We start from the raw sequence: 20167 nt of genomic DNA, 5'->3' as shown, positions 1-20167 counted from the left end.
GAATATATGATAAACTTGATATTATTGTCCTGTCAAGATTATTCCAAATCACAGGGTTTAGAAATACATTTGAACCAAAATGGGAAAAATGTGGGGCTTCCCCTGATTGCTGTTCTCACTTAACTTCTCTTCATTGAAAATAAACCAACAAAACCCTGAAACCTGGAGATGAAACCTGTAGTCATCATCCTTTCATGTGGTTGGCACAGAGAGACACTCCTCTAAAGTTGCATGTTCCAGGTGTAAGAAAACGCCTCTGCCTTCACCTTCCTTGTGGTTTACAACACACACTGACAGATTATACGTCACAGATTATACACACAAAGACACTTGACGAGGACAATAATGTACTTCAGTGTGTGTGATGGTATGGTATGTGTGAGTCTTCTACAGGACTCACACTGTGATGCAACATGAGATGCAAAAACTGAGTGACATGTACTGAATGTGTGGGTTGTGTATCACATTAAAACAAAAAAAAAACATTTCCACATCCTTCCTGTTTAGTTGCAATAGGTGTAATCCCCACCTACTGAAGTTACCCTCACTGGAAAAGAAAGTTTAGTCATTCCTCTCACTGAATGAGTTAAGTTAAGTGAAGTGAAGTGAAGTGAAGTGAAGTGAAGTTAAGTTAAGTTAAGACATATAGATAGATAGATAGATAGATAGATAGATAGATAGATAGATAGATAGATAGATAGATAGACAGACAGACAGACTGACAGACAGATAGATTGACCTTTAAAGGGCTTTTTCAGGGTTAAGACCTGGTTTTAGATTAGAGTTAGGTTAAGGGTTAGGGTAAGGCACTTAGTTATGATAGTTAAGGTTAGGGTTTGTGTCTATGATGTGTCCTCACTAAAAGATAAAGACACATTTGTGTGTGTTCTTGTATTTGCAGCTTTATGAGGACCTAAGTGAGGACATTTTGGCTGGTCCTCATCTTTAAAAGGCTTTTGGGGTCTTAAGACCTTGTTTTAAGGTAAGGGTTAGAATTGGTTTTAGATTAGGGTTAAGGTAAGGGATGGGGTAAGGCACTTAGTTGTGATGGTTAAGATTAAGGTTAAGGTGACACTGCATATTTATAAATATGTAAACTTATAAATACATTTATAAATATGCAGTGTCATAACAACTACATCTCTGATGTTTAGAAACAAACCAAAATGTTTGAAAGTCGGTAGAAAATTGAGCAAGTTATGGTTATTTAAAAAGTTATGTGACCCATAACATGCGAGCTGACTGTGGCAAGATGGCCGCCCTGTGCGGACACTGTGCAACACTCCGCCGTAAGACATCTAGCCTTCGTATATATCTATGGGTAGATAGGTAGCTAGGTAAGTGGGTAGATAGTTAGATAGCTACCCAGCTACCCACCTACCCAGTGAGCTAGCTATCTACCTATTTACCTAGCTACCCACCTACCTAGCTTTTTAAATATTGTGGTCAAAAGAAATAAACACTAAACACACTGTGACCAATTCAGGATGCAACACACACTCATTTTTATCTGGACTCAGATCAGTGATCTCATTCGGCGCCTGAATGAATGCCACACTACACCCAAAATATCTGAGCCACCGATAACAGATAACATGCGGGTGTTAATGTGTGCTGTCATTTCATGACGAGCGTGGTCCTCCAAAACCTTGATCTGACCTTAATCTACAACCATAACGTCAAATAACACAGGAACTGAAGTGATGGTGTGAGATTAAAAAAAAACAGACAATTTGTCCCAAAGTGACATTTTGAAGTGCTGCAGTCAGGCCACTTAAGATAATTCACTTTTTTCACAATCTGTCTTTTTCCATTCGAGCTGAGATTTATAGTGTATCAACAAACACTATATTCTCATAGTCATTCATCTTTGAACCCATTTTTACTCTCTGGCTTTCAATCCTGCATGAGACGTTGGCTTTAACTTGTTTATAGTTTTATTGTACGACTTATTTGGGTTCTTCGATTTTCTGGAGTATTTTATTGTTTTATTGTGTTTTACTGTTTGTTCTTGGGTCTGTTAGGGCCTATATATGTTTATATTTTATTCATCTCTGACGTACAGCACTTTGAGCTGTTGTTGTTTTTAAAGTGCTTTATAAATGAAGCTGGATCTTTAACCCGTTACTTACTCACTCACTCAGACACTGAGACAAACTCCCACCTGCTATCAGACATGAAACATACACACTCACTCTTAATCATCTCACTTCGTACTGCACATCATTTCAAAGCTGATATGATTTATGATTTATGACTTGTGATTTTATGACACACATATCATGGCCGTGTAGCTGCTATTAATTCCTAGTTAAAAGAGTCAAAAATAGCTCTTGAATTGGCCTCGAGGTGAGATTTCCTCTTCCATTATTATTTGGAAATACCAGAGAAAGCACTCAGAGAACAAAAACCTCTCCAAAGGCTTCTCACTTTCCCACAGAGACATTTCCCTCTTAACAATGAAAAAGAAAATCCTAAACTCTCACATTCACCTATAAACCCCAGAGAATTTCATCGACAATCGAGAAACTCTTCTTCTTCTTGCAAAACTTCCCCCCGTTCAAAACCATTTGTCTATATTTAGACAAAAGGGGAAGTGAAATAATACACAGTTTATCGCTCACTTTGTTTTGCAAAAATTCTTTTGGGCAATACTGGGCGATGCATTGATGAATAAGTAAATGGTGTGGGCGACCTTTTCACCCACACTGTTTTTTGACACATTTTCCATTTATTTGACCTACAAAGAGGTGACCGTCTCACCACAACGTGCGTAAGCGCTCCACATAGACGAGGATGTCGCCACTGTATGTGAATGTGTGTGTTTTTTTTATGTTTTTAAAACCATTTGTGTTTCCTGCTAATAACTTTCTGTGAGTATCACTGGACTTGTCTTGCGGGTGTGTGCACGCTGAGGTGTGAAAGGGGTTTCTGTGCAGTTGTGTTGGGATAACAGAGTCATAGATGTCATGTGTGTAGGAGTATGTGTGTGTGTGTGTGTGTGTGTGTGTGTGTGTGTGTTACATCCTCACCAGCTTTCTGGTTCTCTCGTCCTCGTCAAATCTCCACTCATGGTGAGTGACATCACTGGAGTTTCCCCCTTCAGGAAGAAACTCTTTTTAAAAAGAGCCGGTCACTGAGTTTTACTCCACAGATCAGAGTGGACGCACAGAAGAAGAAGAAGAAGAAGAAGAAGAAGAAGAAGAAGACAGAGCGCTCTCAGGAACACATTAAAATAAATAACATCAAAAATGGCAGATGAATGTAAAGTACAGCTGGAAGGCACGCTCGATGCAGAGGCCAGGAAACAGGCCTCGCACAGCTCAAAGTTAACCACAGTGGTGCTGCTGTTCGCACTGTGCCTGGCGGCGGCTGCTGCTGCCTTTGTCCTCGTCTTCCACATGCATCATCAGGTGAGTCAGTGAATCAATCAGGAGCCATTTAAAAAACAACAACACCTTTACCTCATGTCAGTGTGTAACTTTGTCTCTTTGTGCCTCTCCTCTTCTCCAAAACAGAGCTCAGGACACGACAAAGACACTTCCGGTGAGAAAAGTCCCCAATATTCTTCTGTCTGATGCTTCTATTTGTGATATTTGTTTTCATGGCGGTGGTGAAATAGTCGATCTGTTGTGACTTGCCCTTGTTTTTTTTGTTTTTTTTTTAAATAAACCTGTTTTCTCCTCCTGACAGGTTTTCATCACACGTTGAGGCAAATTTCAAACGTGAGAGCAGCCATTCATTTGGAAGGTAAGGCCCAGAGTTAAACATATATTCAAATAATGCTGCAGCTTGCTGTTGCTGTGGATATTTTTAAACCATCACACGTTTGGTTTCGTTAAGCTGGTGATGCTGAAATCGAGTGTTTACGGAGGTTCTGAGGCCGTTTTACTGTAGATTCATGTTAGGGTTAGTAGTGTTTGAAACATAGCTGCTGCACACATTTATTTATTTATTTACAATATAGAGAAGTGTTGATTACTGTGGATGCCTGAAGCAGAACAGGAACAGGAAAAGGAGAAATGGTTTCACAGTATTTCTCTCTTTTTTAACCTCCTGAATGAATGTTTTTTTATACAACATCCTCCGTCACCCGATGAAAGCTTTGCGTAACCATATTTGTTCCATTCTTATATTTATATTGAGAGATTTCACACTGACCCCTAAGCAAGGTCATAATAGTTTTGTAATTAGTTTTGAGAGCCGGTTTGCTAGTTTTTTTTTTATTATTTTTGTAAATGTGTCAAGGTCATAGTAATAAGTATTGTATCATAAAAACCCATCCAACGATGCCATTTAAAACAAAATATTGTAAAAAAAAAATATAACCAAAAACAACGTTGGACACCACAGTGCAGCCACAGGAGAAAGCTTCAGTTTCTGGTTCCTGAGGGAATGTTCTATAAACCTTGGTTTTTGGTTTGGTTAAAACTAACCTTAGGAGAACCTTGGTGGAACGTTGTGTGTCAGTAGTAAAATCTCTCAATCTGAGGAAAAACATGAGCACAATTTAAAAACACAATAAAAGGTTAATTTAAAAACACATTTTCGCTACAGTTTGAGTTAGTTTTATATGATGACCGTGCCTCTGACCTCATGTCCTCATGTGCTCTTCAACAGGTGTATACAACCCTGAGAGGAAGACCGCTGTGGAGTGGAGGAACGAGGTGGATCAGTCCCACTCTCAGGGAGGACTGAGGCTCAACAACAACGAGATCGTCATCCCACAGAGCGGCCTCTACTTCGTTTACAGCCAAGTGTCTTTCGAGGTCAACTGTACCAGCGGCGACGCCGACACTGACCCAAACGCCCTGGTCCACCTGAGCCACACTGTGCAGCGCTGGTCCCTCTCCTCTGGAGACGACTACAGGACCATCCTGCACTCTGCTCGCACGGCCTGTCAGAAGACAGCGGGCCGTGATGAGGGCAGCTGGTACACCGCTGTGTACATGGGAGCTGTGTTTAACCTGATGAAAGGGGACAGGCTGCAGACAGTGATGGAGGAGAGGATGCTGCCCGACCTGGCGGAGGAGTCGGGGAAGAACTTCTTTGGTGTGTTCGCTCTGTGAGGACAAGAGGAGATGAGACTGGACTGGGGTGCACTGACAAAACGAAAACTGCACTAAACTACTGTACTCTGAACTTACCGCTCACCTGTTAAGTGGCCGCAATGAGCAACTTGTGTCAAGGTTGCTGGTTTGAAGCTGAATCGCTGTGTATTTATTAACTGTGTGTGTGAATCAGTGCGTGTTATCGTCGACTGTTCTGTAAAAATCACAGCCCTGGCGACGGTGCGGTGGACGTAGCCTATTTAAAACATATTTATTTATTATTTATTATTTATTTACATTTGTATTTATTTATTTATTGGTTGATCTGTTCATTTGTTTATTTATTAATTCATGTGCTGCACCTAATAAACCTGTTACAGTAACGAAACCTACAGTTTGTCACTGACTCATTCGGTTTCATTTTTTTTTCTTACCCGTGTCACCAGTGGCAGTGATGTAATGCATTTTTACCTCACTAGTACTACTAGTATGTGCCACAATGTCCACTAGTAGTACAAGCAATGTGTGTTTTACCTTAATAGTACTACTAGTGAGGTTTTGTTTTTTTTACCTTACTCCTACATAATGTTCACCAACATATCAACTAGTTGCACTAGTAAGCGTTTTTTGATCCTACTAGTAGAACTAGCATGGGTCAAAAGGTCCACTACTAGTAATACTATGTTTTTTTTGCTTCACTAGTAATACTAGTAAGAGTGTTTTACATGTTTCTCGTACTACTTGTGAGCTGTTTTTTTTTACCTTACTAGTTCACAAAAGGTCCAATACTAGTACTAGTATTATTTTCTTTTGCTTCACTAGTAGTACTAGTAAGAGTGTTTTACATGTTTCTAGTACTTACTAGTAAGGGCAAAAATGTAGCACTGATATGTAGCATGATAATTGTGACAAGGAAAATAAAAATGATTATAAAACAGTGCTTTTGTGTGTAAGTGTTACTGTTTAAAGGTCTCAGAAATCTTTACATTATCACATTTGGACACCCCTGAATTAACACTAAAAAGATCTGTATTTCCAACTTTTATGGTGATTTTCACATACATTTTTGCCCATAATGTACACGTGCATGTGGGGTTATATCTTATCATATTATATTTAAAGGACTATATAGGTCATCAACAAAGACACTTAATACGTTGGGAAATAATTTTAATTGTAATATTTTTCAGTGTTAGTAAATTTGAGGAGTAGGTATTTAAGTATTTAGTTTCCAGCTGGTGTCCATAACTGAAAAAGTAAAGGGTGGATTAGGATTATAATTTCTGGGGATGTAGGTTATGAATGAAGGAAGAGTCTTTCATATTTTGGTGTTGAGTGAGTGTATTGACACTGTGGGAAGTAAGTGCTTTCTCTAGTTTAATTTATTGACTTTGTTTTGTTTATTTTCTATTTTTGGTCCATGTTAAATCTTTACCGCTGAGTCATCTGTAAATTGATTTATTTTTAGCGCAGGAAGGAAAACACACGACACATTTCCATGAAGGCCGACAACGTAAAAAAACCAAATATGCAAATCTCACCGGCGTCTGACTTTCTATTATAACACATTCATATTCAAATTGAAGTCAGTGAGACTAAATCCAATATTATTTCAGTTTCACCTCAATCACGCCCTTTAAAGTTCAACATTACGTGGAACTTTTTATGTTGTCAGGTGAAAGTGAAGTGAAATGAAAGTTCCACAGTGGGGTTCTTGCACTGGGGGGGAAATTTGATATCATCGTGGCAAAGACAAATCAGGAACTAGAACTAGAAACTATGATGGAGCTGAATCTGACTTGTGTGACAGCCTATTTTCATTATTACTGATATTAATATATCCCGGGGTTTTCTAGCAAAAGAGGAAGCAACAGACAAACCAGAGAATATTGGCTCATACTATTATTGCTATTAGGATTTTACATTAAACACATTTTTGATGACTGAAACTGCATTTGACATCATGTGAAATCATGATGTGTCATGTGAGTCTGAACACTTTCAGGAAGGAAGAATTGTGAAATATACAGCAAATCAGATATAATAAATAAATAATTATAAAAATAAATCCTGCAGCTGCTGCCATAGAGATATCAGCTTCTTTCTCGGCTCTGTTTTCTTCATTCCCTGTGTAACATGCAGCAACATGCACCGAGGTCCACATCATATTCATTTCCACACAAAAAAGCAGCTCCCGGAGAACAAATTCAGAAAGTTTAAATAGAATCCGCCGCCGTATTCCTTTCCCGTTAGTCACAGAGAGCGGTTGTGAAGTTTGACATGTGGGAACATCGTTCCTCTGCCGCTGCCGCCGCCTCCTTCTTTTTCTTCTTCTTCTATGTAGTAAATACGATCGAGATCTGCGTTAAATCTCAAACTCAGGTTTTTCTTAGTATAAAAAGTTTGAAAACCACTGCGACAGTACATGAAAAGCTCCGAGACAATAACAAGGTCCGCATCATTTTGTTAAAAGGAGGTGGAACACAATCTTGTTTATTTTAAAGCAGACATAGAAACAAGCGAGAGCTTTATGGCACTTTTCCACTCCACGATCCCCACACAGCACGTCACTTTTTTTTTTTGCTTTTCCATTAGTGATAGTACCCGGTAGTTTTGTTTTTTTTAGAACCAGCTCTGACGAGGTTCCAAGCGAGCTGAGACGATACTACGCGTGGCGTCAGCACACTGTTGGCCACTGATCGGTCAGAGTGTGTCGTCACTGGAAGAATCATGAGCACGGCGTCCGACACAAGAATCAAAGCGAACAATGCTTGAACTTTTAGATCAAATTAAAAAGACTCAAAAATCCTGAAAACTAGCGCTAATCTCCGACATTTAGCAAAGGAAATGTCTAAAATCTCAACATTTAACAGCGGAGTCTGGTGTATTTCAGTCGAGAGAATGTGTCACGGTCATGCAGGAAGTACTGAATGAATCTTTTTAACGAACTGATTCTAATGATTCAGTTACATCGGAAACAACTGCTTTACAAGCGTGTAAAACAAAGTCATGGCATCTTCATGCAGTGACGTTGAGGAGGTACTGCATTGTAATGGAAAACCAACCTCAACCGCGTAAAGTCGAGCTGCAGCTGCAACTAACGACTATTTTCATAATCTGTCGGATTATTTTCACGATTAATCGAGTAATTGCTTGGTCCATAAAACGTTAAAAAATGTTGATCAGTGTTTGCCAAAGCTGGAAAAGATGATTTAAATGATTCACTTTTTAATGATTTCTTTTTTATACGGAGCAAGGAACAATCAGAAACTCTTGATAAACTGATTATCAAAATAGTTGACGAATAATTCAGTAATCGATTAATAATCGAGTAATTGTTTCAGCTCTGAGTCGAGCCGTGTTGAGCCGTGCCGAGGCAAGGCGAGCAGGGATCATGTAGTGGAAAAGCGGCATTAGTGTCTCACATCAGCAAGCCTGGGTTTTTACTTTCAAACATCAGCTCAAATACAAAGTGCGGGATGCTCAGTTTAATCCTGCAGCCACATGACTAGTTCACCACTGCTTCTGCTTCTGCTTCTCTGGAAGATCCACCCCGTAATCCACATTTTCTTTTTTATCAGCCTCTCATAGAGTGAGGAATCAAACAACATTAAAAAAAACCTTTTAGTCTCATAGGCCGTTCCTTCAACTCCTACGAGTTTTACAGTTACAACACTGGATGGTAAGTACCTTACTGTACAGCCGGCAGCAGTGTCGTGACAGTGAGTGACACAGTGTGTGTGTGTGTGTGTGTGTGTGTGTGAATCACTTACAGATACACACAGCAATGACTCTGCAATACTGTAAAAAACAAACAAAAAAAAACAACACACAGTTAACAGGAGGTGAGACAGATGTGTGTCCCTCTGTCCAGACTCGTCATCAAGTACATGGCACTAAAACACCTCAGGAGACGACGATATGCATACATATATATATATATATATATATATATATATATACATACATATATAACATATGTACAACTACAGCATGTGCATTTCCTGGAGAGGTCGGGAATGCTGAGTGTTTCCAACCTTTTTTGTTATTCCTGGTTCAATTTTCAGGAATAAATAAATAGAAGTAGAAATAGAAGAATAAATAAATTACCAGTAAACAACTAAATAGAAGCAGGAGTGTCCTCCTGAGTGAGCATTGGGTCAAATGAGGTTTCCAATGTTGAAAAACACATAGGAGGAGGAGACAGCGATCAAAAAATAGTAACAGTAGTTAGGAAAGCGGTGACTCAGCATTCCCAACTTTAATGATGACAAATGCTTAGTCATAACGTCTAGGTCTCCAACTAAGACTAATTAAGGGGTAGAGTGTTATTGATCAATAACTCCATCAGAGGGGGAGGAGACTTCTATTGGCTTCTCTATACAGATAATTTTACAACTCCAGCACCAGCAGGAACTGCAAATCCTGCCAAAAACAAGAAAGTGTCTAAAAGAAGAAAGTTAAGACAGTACAAACATAATTAAACGCACGTGTCATTAGAGCTGTGATCCCAAAAAACATCTGTATTATTATTTAACCTGTGGATGAAACTCGTCCGATATAAACATAAACATTATTCCCATTTACAGACAGCAGCTGAGGCCGCCTGCCAAAGGTTTTTAAGATTTAAAAGATGTAAAAGGGTCTGATTGATTGTGACTGATTTTTGCGGGCTGTTCACATGCAGACTGACTTTAATGGTGTTTCCACCAGCTTGACTCGACAAGGCACGGCACAGCACAGTTGCATTTTTTTTTAAGTACCTGCCGGCCACTGATCAGGTCAGAGAATCAAGCTGAACAATGCCGAACAGTAGATCAGTTCAAAAGACTTGACAATCATCTGCATCTGCAACAATTACTAGGGAAATGTGTAAAATCTCAATATTTAACAGAGGAGTCTGGTGTATTAAGCTGCATCACAAACCCTGCTCCGTTTGTGCTCCGGTCATGGAGGGATTAAGTGATTCTAATGATTCAGTTAGACTGAAAACAAATGCTTTACAAGTCACTAGTCACTCGTTTGTGTGTGTCGCCTGTAAAACGAAGTCACCACAGTTTCATGTGAGGCGAGCCGGGACCGTAGGGGGAAAAGGGCGATGAGCATCTGTGAGATATCTGAAATATCTCGGGCACTTTCAGGACATGTTTTCATGCCTGAACCAAAGAAGAAGACGAAGAAGAAGTCGGTCAAACTGGTCTTTTTTTGAAACTTCATAATGCAGCTGCTCGCTGATTTTGTAACACACACACCCCTAAGGTGCGAACCTGTTTTATGTCAACCTCATTGGAGTTGATTTTAAGTAAGATTTATAAGTAATTAACGACCTTGCTTCACCTTATTTAACATGTGAAAATGACTGGGTTTACACAAACGGTGAGGTGTGCGCTCCTTTGCTGTCGCTGCTCCTGACCTCTGACCTCTGACCTCTGACCTGGGAGTCTCATCTTAAAAATTCAGTCGCACGGTGACACTTCCTCTCTTTTAATTAATGAATTGTACATTTTCTAATTCTATTGAATCTTACTTCCTGACTGTTCTATTGTCTACTTTACTCCTGCTAATTTACAGAGTGTTTTTTTTATTCTTTCTTTTTATGTGAAGCACTTGCAGATATTTCACAGTGCGAATCAATAAACATTGATTGACTGATTGAGTGAAAAGTTTCTGAATCAGTTGGTGAAGGACAGGAGGGAAAAGGGGCGCTGTCAATACATGCTGTTTTATTTTAAAACATAGTCTAATGTGTTCATTAATGCAAATGTACTGATCTCAGCAGCTCCCAGGTTTCCGTCGCTTAGCAACAAGAACAACAACAGAAGTATTTTAGGGAAAACTGCATGTGAACGGCCCCTGAAAACTACGATATACCAATAATGTAAACTAAACGGCAAAAGGTAGAGTAATGTTTGACTAATTCGCTCACTACAGTATATACAGAAGTAATATAGTGTTAAAGAATCGTTGTTTCGGTCTTCGGGCTAATTTCTCATTTTTACCACCTGTAACTTCATGTATGACGCTCGCACTAACTCACTAATGCTCAGTGTTACGACGGAGAACTTTACAGGTTTGCTGCAGCTAAAAAGGGGGACGAGAACTGAGCAATAATTGTCTTGTTTCCTTATGGCACATGATAAAGCACAGGCGAATGACAAATGCAAACATTTTTATAATGAAAAAAAGTTTTTTTTGTTTTTTTTTTCGTCTTTGAGAGAAAAGAAAAATAAAGAAAAGGAGATATAAGTCCCTCTGGCCTCCTCCTCCCGTCTGACACTGATTTATCATCCAAAGCAGTGTTTTAGTCACTTTTCCTCACAACTGTGCTCCCATCCCAGCTCTGCTCTCTCATTACCTCACTTGTAGAGCAGCTGTAGCCGGTTGGCGTGGCAGTTATTCCGGCTGATCTTGCCGTCCGACTGGTAGAGGCTGGACGAGTTGGCGAAGGTAGACAAAGGGACCGGGTGCGGGTCAGAGGCGAGAGGCACCGAATAACCCGGGGGAGGGGCCAGGGCCCTGGGGTGGTCACTGTGGTGGATGGTGAGTGGCGGGCTGTGGTGCTGATTGGTGATGGTGGACGGTCGTCTCCGCGATTGCGTGGCCTGTCGCTCGCAGAGCTGGTTCCTCAGCTCTGACACGCGCTCTTCTTTCTGTGGAAAAACACACACACACACACCAAATTACATCATTTTAATTAAATATGGGTATTTGGGGTTTCCTCCGGGTTCTCCGGTTTCCTCCCACAGTCCAAAAACATGAAGATTTTGGAGCAAATTAGGCAAATTGGACACTCTAAATTGACCGTAGGTGTGCGTGTGAAAGTGGATGCTTGTTTGTCCTGTTGTCTGTCCATGGTGAACCAGCAACCCCCGCACTGGGGACAAAGCGGTAGAAGATGAATAAATGAATGACCGAATATGTGTTTTTCCATTTTCTTGAGCCTCTTAACATATTATTTTGCATATACAGTAAACATGTGTTTGATTTGTCGGCTTCATTCAGTAACTACTCAGGATATTTAGTAACAATAGAAGTAGTAGCTACTGTTAGTTTCCTTATACAGTTCAATATTTAAGGGAAAATCAAACGAGACGGAGTGCTGTGCTGTAATATCGATATATCCACAGGTATCACAGCCGTGCCAAGTCAAGTGTGACTTTGCTTTTCCAGCTCTGACCGGAGGATACTCAGGTGACAAAAAGCTCAAGGTCACCATCTTCATTGCCTGCTGCCTTCTAGATTATGTCTTTCTTTAGCAAACTAAAAATTAAATAGAAAGTGTAAATGAGCTGTCTTACCTCCTGGATGATCTTCTCCAGCTCCTTGTTTTCCCTCTCTAACTGTCTGGACTTCTCCTCGTCGTTGTTGTTGGTGGACGAGCCGGTCTTCATGGCCTCCTGGGCGTCAGACTGCCACTCGCCTCGCGTGATCAGACGCCGCATCTGCAGGTCACGGTCACACACACACACACACACACACACACACACACACACACACACACACACACACACACACACACACACACACACACACACGCGCACACACACACACACGTGATGACTGACTGCAAGCCTCATGTATGTCCTTGATTTCATTCTGTACTATTTTTATTTGTATTATTATTATTATTATTATTATGGCATTGACACTAGAACTGTCATTAGCAGTAATGATGCTGCACATTTCAAGTCTATGACAATAAAGAATCTTGAGTCTGTTATCGAATAAGTGTGACTTAACACACACGCAACCCCATATTCAGGGTTAAGACCTGGTTTTAGGGTTAGGGTTAAAAATGGGTTTATGTTAGGGTTAGGTTAAGAGTTAAGCTTAGGCACTTAGTTGTGATGGTTAAGATTAGGGTAAGGGTCTAGGGCAGGTCTCGAGCTGCAGGTGGCTCTTCCAACGTGGCTCCTTGTAGCTTTGTTTATCTTTATTTTCTCTCTTTTAGAGCTGCAACTCACCATTATTTTCATAACTGATTCATCCGTCGATTATTTTCTCGATTAATCAAATGATCGTTTGGTCCATAAAATGTTAAAAAAATGTCAATCAGTGTTTGTCAAACCTGGAAATAAAAGGAGGTTCTCGAAAATGATTCACTTTTAATGATTTCTGTGTTCTGTGGAGCAAAGAAATGAAGGAAATGTTCACATTTAAGAAGCTGAAACTATCAGAAATCTTGTTTTAATCATGAAAAAAGCTTCAAACGATAATCAAAATTGTTGACAAGTAATTTAGTAATGGATTAATGGAGTAATTGTTTCAGCTCTACTTTATTTCTTTCAAAGTGAGCACTTATTTTTTTAGGCATCGAAGTGATAAATTATGTGGTTTAATATTTTGTCCACTAAAAAATGTGCGTCACATCCTATGTCCACATGCAATATTATAATAATAGATATTGAAAAACATCCCAGAACCCGACAAACCTGTGTTTTGAAATGTGGAGAAACATTCGCAGCACTTAAATTAAATGAAATAATTTGTACATGAAGACGTACACATTAAAAGCCCTGTCCATTGGATCCACATAATTATGATAGCAGGTTTTCTTCTTTTTCTAAGTTTTAAATTTCTTAAATGAAACCAACTATGTTTTTATATACATATATAGTATATCTATATATGAAACTTTATACATGATTCATTTTATGGATGAAGTTGATTTTTTTGGGGCTCAATTTTCATTCATTTGGGTGGAGAAGTGACAAAAATGGCTCTTTTAATACTAAAGGTTGCAGAACCCTGGACTAGAATATTAATAGAACTAAAGAGAAGGACGGTAAAAGCTTCTTATTACATACAGAATGGATCTATTATGCCATAATTTCCTGGCTGCTACTCTCTTTTCACACAGCCTGATGCTGACAAAGCACTGCAGACGTGAGCAGGTATTACTGTTGACAGAACAAGCCAGAGTGGATCTATAAGTGTGATATATGATACAGAGCCAAGATGGATTTGTTTAGACTGCTGTAATCTGCAGAGAGGAGATGAGAAGAGAAGAGAGACGGCGGCGCTCTGGATTACCTTCGGAACAAACAGAACAACCAGCGTGATGTACACAGAGAAGACGATGGCCAGGGAGGCAAAGGCGAAGGAAGCGTCCTGCTGCGAGGACAGGATCATCGTGACGGGAGCTGTAATCATGCACAGCACCTGAGCAAAAACGACAAGAAAATCCAGTTATTTCATCACAGGGAGAGAGAAAGTACACACAGATCCACTCCACTTTAGTCTGAAGGCGGCTCTTACACTCAGAATCTAAGTGCACTTTTCATTACCGTAATTATGCGACGGTTTGTGCGATCGGAAAACTTCCAACGATTTCTGAAAGCTGAGAGGTCGCATGTGAAAAGCCAATGTGTGGTTTTTACGGGAATTTCACCAGCACTGTTGCAGGACGCCTGCAAATCAGCATCTTTGTCACCAGAGAGGAGAGAGTTGGAAAAACGCCTGTACATAGTTTTCATTTTTTCGAGCCTGTTTTTGGACATTGAGACAAAAACTCAAATGTTATTTTAGATTTATGTTTTATATTGTTCAAATTTAAAATTGAACACGCAAAATCTGGCATCCGTGTACAACTAAGTAAAACCTTTTTGCTTTTCTTCATTTTAAATTGTTAATACAATATTTTAACACGCAGTAAACTGTAAATAACTGTATAAATAGTGAAAGTTATTGTGGAAAAATTGACAAATGCACTGAACTCACAGGATATTTTCTGGCCCTTTTATGGTTAAAATATATTTATATATAAATATATAAAATATATTATATATAATATTTTATGATTATATTAGTATGCTACTCTTTAATTAATTTTTATTTGTCTAGGTTTTCTTTCATATCTTTAGTTTACAGTCTGGAAAGAATATATAGTGTAATCTAATGTATAATAAATGATACAGTCACATGGTGCCACCCTTTGGCATGGACTAGTATTAGCGTTCAGAGGAAGACAACATTGTGGAACTGATGGGGTTTAGTCATTTTATTTTAGTTTGAGTTACGGAAGCCACATCACATTATCATAAAGAAGCAATGTCGTGTATTTATTTGTTGGTAAATAAGTCGTTTTAAATCATATTTATTTATAAAACATGGCTCTGTGATTCATGTTAGAGCTGCTACATTATGTAAAAAAACAATTAGCATGATTTCTTTGGGTCAAAATTGAAATCACGACATTTTCAAACTCATAGACTTGAACTTGAAAACTAAAAATTGAATTTATTGCACGTAAAAAAGTGGCTTTAAACAGGAAATATTAAATTAATTTACCTTAAAATCACTATAAATTATTGCATATTGTATATAATTATTGTAAATTTAATCGTCACATTATCAGATCTGGCCCTCGTTTTTAGAACTCTAGAACTGTATGTGATTTACTAAGGTTATGGTTTTACACACACACACACAGTGAACTTACAGCAACATTATAGATGGCCATGCCCACAGCTCGGTGGTCATTGATCTTCTCTGTGGAGATGGATTTTGTCTCATAGGCCAGGAAGATGCCGAGCAGCAGCAGTAGACCTTTATAACCATAGACCACACCTGCACGTGGACAAAAATACACAGCAGCTCATTTCACTCACTTCTTTTATTTATTTTCTATTTATTTAAAAAAGGTGCTATAAACACCTGAATTTATTGACTTAATTGTTTTAAATAGAAATGTGTACCCAGCTGCCTACCTGCCAAGCTAGCTAGCTAGCTACCTTTATTTATTTATCTATCTATCTTTTATTTAGCCAGGAAGAATGTGTCCCATTGAGATACAAGATCTCTTCTTCCAGGGAGTCCTGGTCAAGATAGCAGTATAGATCGTACAAATAGTTACAGGAACGAGACAATTTTCTGATGCAAAATCACAACAGAATATAAAAAAACTTCTTATTCAGACTCGTTACAAACCTTTTCAACACACACTTTTATTTAAAAAAAGGTGTTATAAACACCTGAATTTATTGACTTAATTGTTTTAAATAGAAATTTGTACCTAGCTACCTACTTGCCTAGCTAGATAGCTAGCTACCTACTTGCCTGTAAAAATATATGCACAGGCTTTCATCGTTAGCTGCTTGTTTGCTCTGCAGTATTAATTGTTCTTAATTGTTTGTGAGCGTTTGTTATTTACTACTCGCTCTACAAGCCTTTGAATTGTCCCCGCGGGGAAGAGAACAGCAATTTTAATTGAAGTGAGGTGAATTAAACTGTTGGATCACTCTCATTTTCACCCCGTAATGAAATCCAAAGGCCGGCAGCCTTGATGAAACTATTCATTATTATTGTTGTGGCTAAATAGATAATTGACAAATAATTAAAAAGAAAAATCTGGTTGGGGTTCTCACCCAGCCAAGTGTTCATCTTTATGGAACTGCAGTGCTCCAGTAACGGCTGAATCAAAACATCCAGGTCTCCTTTGGGCGCTTCTTTGGTGAATTTCTGTGGACACACACATATTATTAACACATGGGAATGAACTGGAAATTTTCAAAGTTGAAGGTTGGGAACATAAATATAGTTGAATAATCTTGGCTAAAGCAGATCAGACTTCATGTGAATACAGTTGAGTATAATATTCTTATTATGTAACCACACAAGATCAGTTGTTCAGCTAACTACCTACGTATCTGCAAGAAAAACGCCACGTACGGAAAGTCTTTGTTTATGTGTAAATATTGTGCAAAGACATACATGAAGAAAAAAACATTCATGCGTTCAGTAAAATAACTGAGTGTTCGACGAAGCAATTAATCATTGCTTTAATCACGTAAAGTTCTACTTACAAATAAATCTGAGTCAGGTTCTTTAAATGATATCCTTTTGCAACAATGTCTGCTTAAGACAAAACAAAATGTTTATATTTATGTTGGTTTATGACTCAGTTTTCCCAAATTATCCTAAATTTCCAGTTAATTCTCATTCATTCGCATTAATTCCCAAAATTCTCATGGAAAGTTTCCAATTTGGAATATTTGCAAACTTCACATTTTCTGCAACCCAGAGTGTGTAATAAAATTGCAAATTAGGTGTCAAATACTGGGTTGTCTACAGTAATCAGTGAAATGGACGTCTCACCTCGACTGTGATATGCAGGGGATCCACAATCTGCCAGATGAGGAGAGACAGGATGTCGATGCTGAGCAGAACGCCGACAGTGGCATAGAGTTTCCATGGTTTCAGATGCTGCCGGAGAAAAGAGAGTGACAGTCACTGAGGCAGCGAAGTACAGCGGGGGATCAGGAAAATCCTTTTTATGATTTTTTATGAGGAGGGGGGATTTATGAGACCAGAAATAGACGAACCTAAGCTGCACGAGAAAAAAACACAATAACCCGGTGCTAAACTGAGCACAATCCAATCTGCCAGAGATACTATAGTGATGAGAGTGCACACATATGTCGTCATGAAGCAAAGGTGTTCCTTTGTTAATCATCTTTAAAGGTTAACACACACAAAGGTAGTGGTGGGATTAGATTTCACACCACGACACCACATCATCCATCCACAGCTACAGCTACAGACAAAGCCACACCCGTTTCTGTATGTAACTTGGCAACAGTTGAGCATTCTGCAATCTATAAATATAACATTTGTTCTTATTGACTGGAAACATTTCTGTCACATTCAAAGGTACAGTGTGTTAAATTTATGCAGCTCAATATCACCACACCTCTCCCTTCCCTTCCAAGTGTGAATAACGTGTGTCGTCTTCATTTAGCATCAAAACTCAAAAAAAAAAAAAGATGTTGTTTGTCCATTATGAGCTATTGTAAAAATATCTGTGGATCCCCTTATATAAATATAAAAGGCTCATTCTGGGGAAAATGAGAAACAATTCATACAATCAGGTTATTGTACACTAGAAATTAGTATAGTTATATGTATAGTTTAAAGTAAGTTCATCTTCAATTTTTGCCAAATGAAAATATTTTCACCCAGATTTTACACACTGCACCTTTAGTCTGTATACATTTTCCAGTTTTTCAATGTTTACAAAGAACTGTAGGTAGCTAGACAGGTAGGTAGGTCGGTAGGTCGGTCGGTAACTAGATAGGTAGGTAGGTCTGTCAGTAGCTACATAGGTATGTAGGTTGGTAGCTAGATAGGTAGATAGACCTGTCAGTCGGTAACTAGGTCTGTTGGTTGGTAGGTATGAAGGAAGGTAGGTAGGTAGGTCTGTCAGTAGCTACATGGGTATGTAGGTTGGTAGCTAGATAGGTAGGTAGACCTGTCAGTCGGTAGCTAGGTCTATTGGTTGGTAGGTATGAAGGAAGGTAGGTAGGTAGGTAGGTAGTTCTGTTGCTAGGTAGGTCTGTTGGTAACTACATAGGTAGGTAGATTGGTAGCTAGACAGGTAGGTAGGTTGGTAGGTCTGTCTAGGTAGGTCGGTAGCTAGGTAGGTCAGGTAGGTAGCAGGTAGGAAGGTAGGTAGGTAGGTAGGTAGCTAGGTAGATAGGTAGGTATTGGTAGCTAGACAGGTAGGTAGGTTGGTAGCTAGGTATAAGTACATAGGTAGGTAGTTAGGTAGGTTGGTAGCTAGATAGGTAGGTAGGTCAGTAGCTAGATAAGTAGGTAGGTAGGTCTGTCGGTAGCTAGATAGGTAGGTAGTAGCTCGGGGCTAGGTCTGTTGGTTGGTAGGTATGAAGGTTGGTAGGTAGGTCTGTCGCTAGGTAGGTCTGTTGGTAACTACATAGGTAGGTAGGTTGGTGGGTAGGTCTGTAGCAGGTAGGTAGGTAGGTAGGTAGGTAGGTAGGTTGATAGCTAGATAGGTAGCTAGGTCAGTAGCTAGATGGGTAGGTAGGTAGGTAGGTCTGTCGGTAGCTAGGGAGGTAGGTAGATCAGTCTGTAGCTAGCTAGGTAGGTAGGTTGGTCTGTCGATAGGTAGGTAGCTCGGTCTGTAGCTAGATAGTTAGGTAGGTCGGTCGCTAGGTAGATAGAACACATTCAACACGCTCAAGACACTTTCACAAAATAAAAACAGTATAAAAAAAGAAACACTGTTAAAAGAACAAAAACAGATACAATCATGTGCGGTGTGATGGCTGTTTGATTTTGTTCAGGGTGGATATTGCAGAGGGAATAAAGGACCTAAGGTTGAGACCTAAATATGAATTATTATGCAGAAAAACACAACAGCCTCGGTCTCATAGTGGGAAAAAACTGAATTAACTAATGAGTTTCTCCAAAATATTGCAATTTATCACAAGGAAGTTGCATCATTTTGGGGAAGATGGTGTGTCTTCAAGCAGATAATTAGACGTGGGATGTTTGGGTGTTGGGTGCGTGTGACAGTGTGCAGACTTCTTCATCACTGGTGCGTCAATTAGCCTGTTTCAACTTAAATCATAAGACACCTTGTGATTGTCTTATGATCAGATCTTTTTCTCTGTAAGGGGAGGGTGGTTGAGAATTCTTACACTTCTGACACTTTTGTGACATCATTCATTCCCAGAATACTCCCACATATGTTCAAAATCGCCTGTTTCCTAGCGCTGTCAGTTGTTGTAGGCTGTTATCATCCTTCACGTGGCATTATTGCCTCCCCTTTTTTTCTTTCTTCAGAAATGAAAAAAACCTGTGTGGGTGTGCAGAGGCTTTACAGCACTCCTGAGGAAAGATGTTGAGCCACCAAAGATCACCAGGAAAAAAGGTTTCAGTGTCAGATTACCTTGATTGGTGTTGGAATGGAATAGAAATAGAAGAAAAACATACAGTATACACCACTATGCTGCTTTTCACCACACAGTCCCTCAAAAGGAGGCTGTATTTAGTGCAATTATGGGTTTTGGGTAAAAGCTGTTTTTCTGTTGTCTGCAACAATGATGTGCTTTAATTATACTTTGCACAACAATTGTGTCATTTAAGTAAATAAGGTCCTTAACTAATTTGCTTTGCCTCAATACTGAATCAGAGACAAATTGGCGACTATGGTCACGTAATCAAAACAAAACCGAGTGAAGTGAGGACAAGGTTTAGCAGGGAAGGTGTTTTTGTCAGACATTCACTGTGAACGCAGACTGTCTTCTCCCTTCAGGGAGACGGGCTTCAGTAGTTCCAGCATATTCATTAAGGAAATTAAAGTGAACTTAATCAAT

The 20167-nt window shown here is 39.2% G+C and overlaps 2 protein-coding genes across 2 annotated transcripts in view; one reads left to right on the top strand and one right to left on the bottom strand.

Moving 5' to 3' along the window:
- The first annotated feature begins 3098 nt into the window (after positions 1-3098).
- tnfa (tumor necrosis factor a (TNF superfamily, member 2)) lies at positions 3099-5092 on the top strand. The gene is made up of 4 exons (XM_044052089.1): positions 3099-3413; positions 3519-3546; positions 3694-3750; positions 4621-5092. The coding sequence occupies exons 1-4, from the start codon at positions 3252-3254 to the stop codon at positions 5067-5069; spliced, it is 696 nt and encodes a 231-aa protein (XP_043908024.1). The 5' UTR covers positions 3099-3251; the 3' UTR covers positions 5070-5092.
- A 4955-nt stretch (positions 5093-10047) lies between these two features.
- The window catches only part of gabbr1b (gamma-aminobutyric acid (GABA) B receptor, 1b), a 35165-nt gene continuing 25045 nt past the window's right edge, over positions 10048-20167 (bottom strand). The window contains exons 13-18 of the mRNA XM_044053362.1: positions 17148-17255; positions 16418-16511; positions 15493-15620; positions 14085-14213; positions 12350-12493; positions 10048-11701 (exon numbers count right to left, since the gene is read on the bottom strand). Of these exons, the coding sequence (XP_043909297.1) occupies positions 11408-11701; positions 12350-12493; positions 14085-14213; positions 15493-15620; positions 16418-16511; positions 17148-17255 (897 nt within the window). The 3' untranslated portion in view covers positions 10048-11407. The remainder of the gene's footprint in view (positions 11702-12349; positions 12494-14084; positions 14214-15492; positions 15621-16417; positions 16512-17147; positions 17256-20167) is intronic.

Source organism: Solea senegalensis, linkage group LG20, assembly GCF_019176455.1.
Source record: "Solea senegalensis isolate Sse05_10M linkage group LG20, IFAPA_SoseM_1, whole genome shotgun sequence".
Classification (NCBI taxonomy): Eukaryota; Metazoa; Chordata; class Actinopteri; order Pleuronectiformes; family Soleidae; genus Solea; species Solea senegalensis.
Note: the sequence above shows the minus strand (reverse complement) of the source record. Positions and strands in the feature narration are given on the sequence as shown.

Bases quoted from the DNA above. Each gene is read 5' to 3' on its own strand.
- tnfa (XM_044052089.1), top strand. From the start codon at position 3,252: ATGGCAGATGAATGTAAAGTACAGCTGGAAGGCACGCTCGATGCAGAG. The intron at 3,547-3,693 runs GTGAGAAAAGTC...TCCTCCTGACAG, and splicing joins ACACGACAAAGACACTTCCG to GTTTTCATCACACGTTGAGG. The intron at 3,751-4,620 runs GTAAGGCCCAGA...GCTCTTCAACAG, and splicing joins AGCAGCCATTCATTTGGAAG to GTGTATACAACCCTGAGAGG.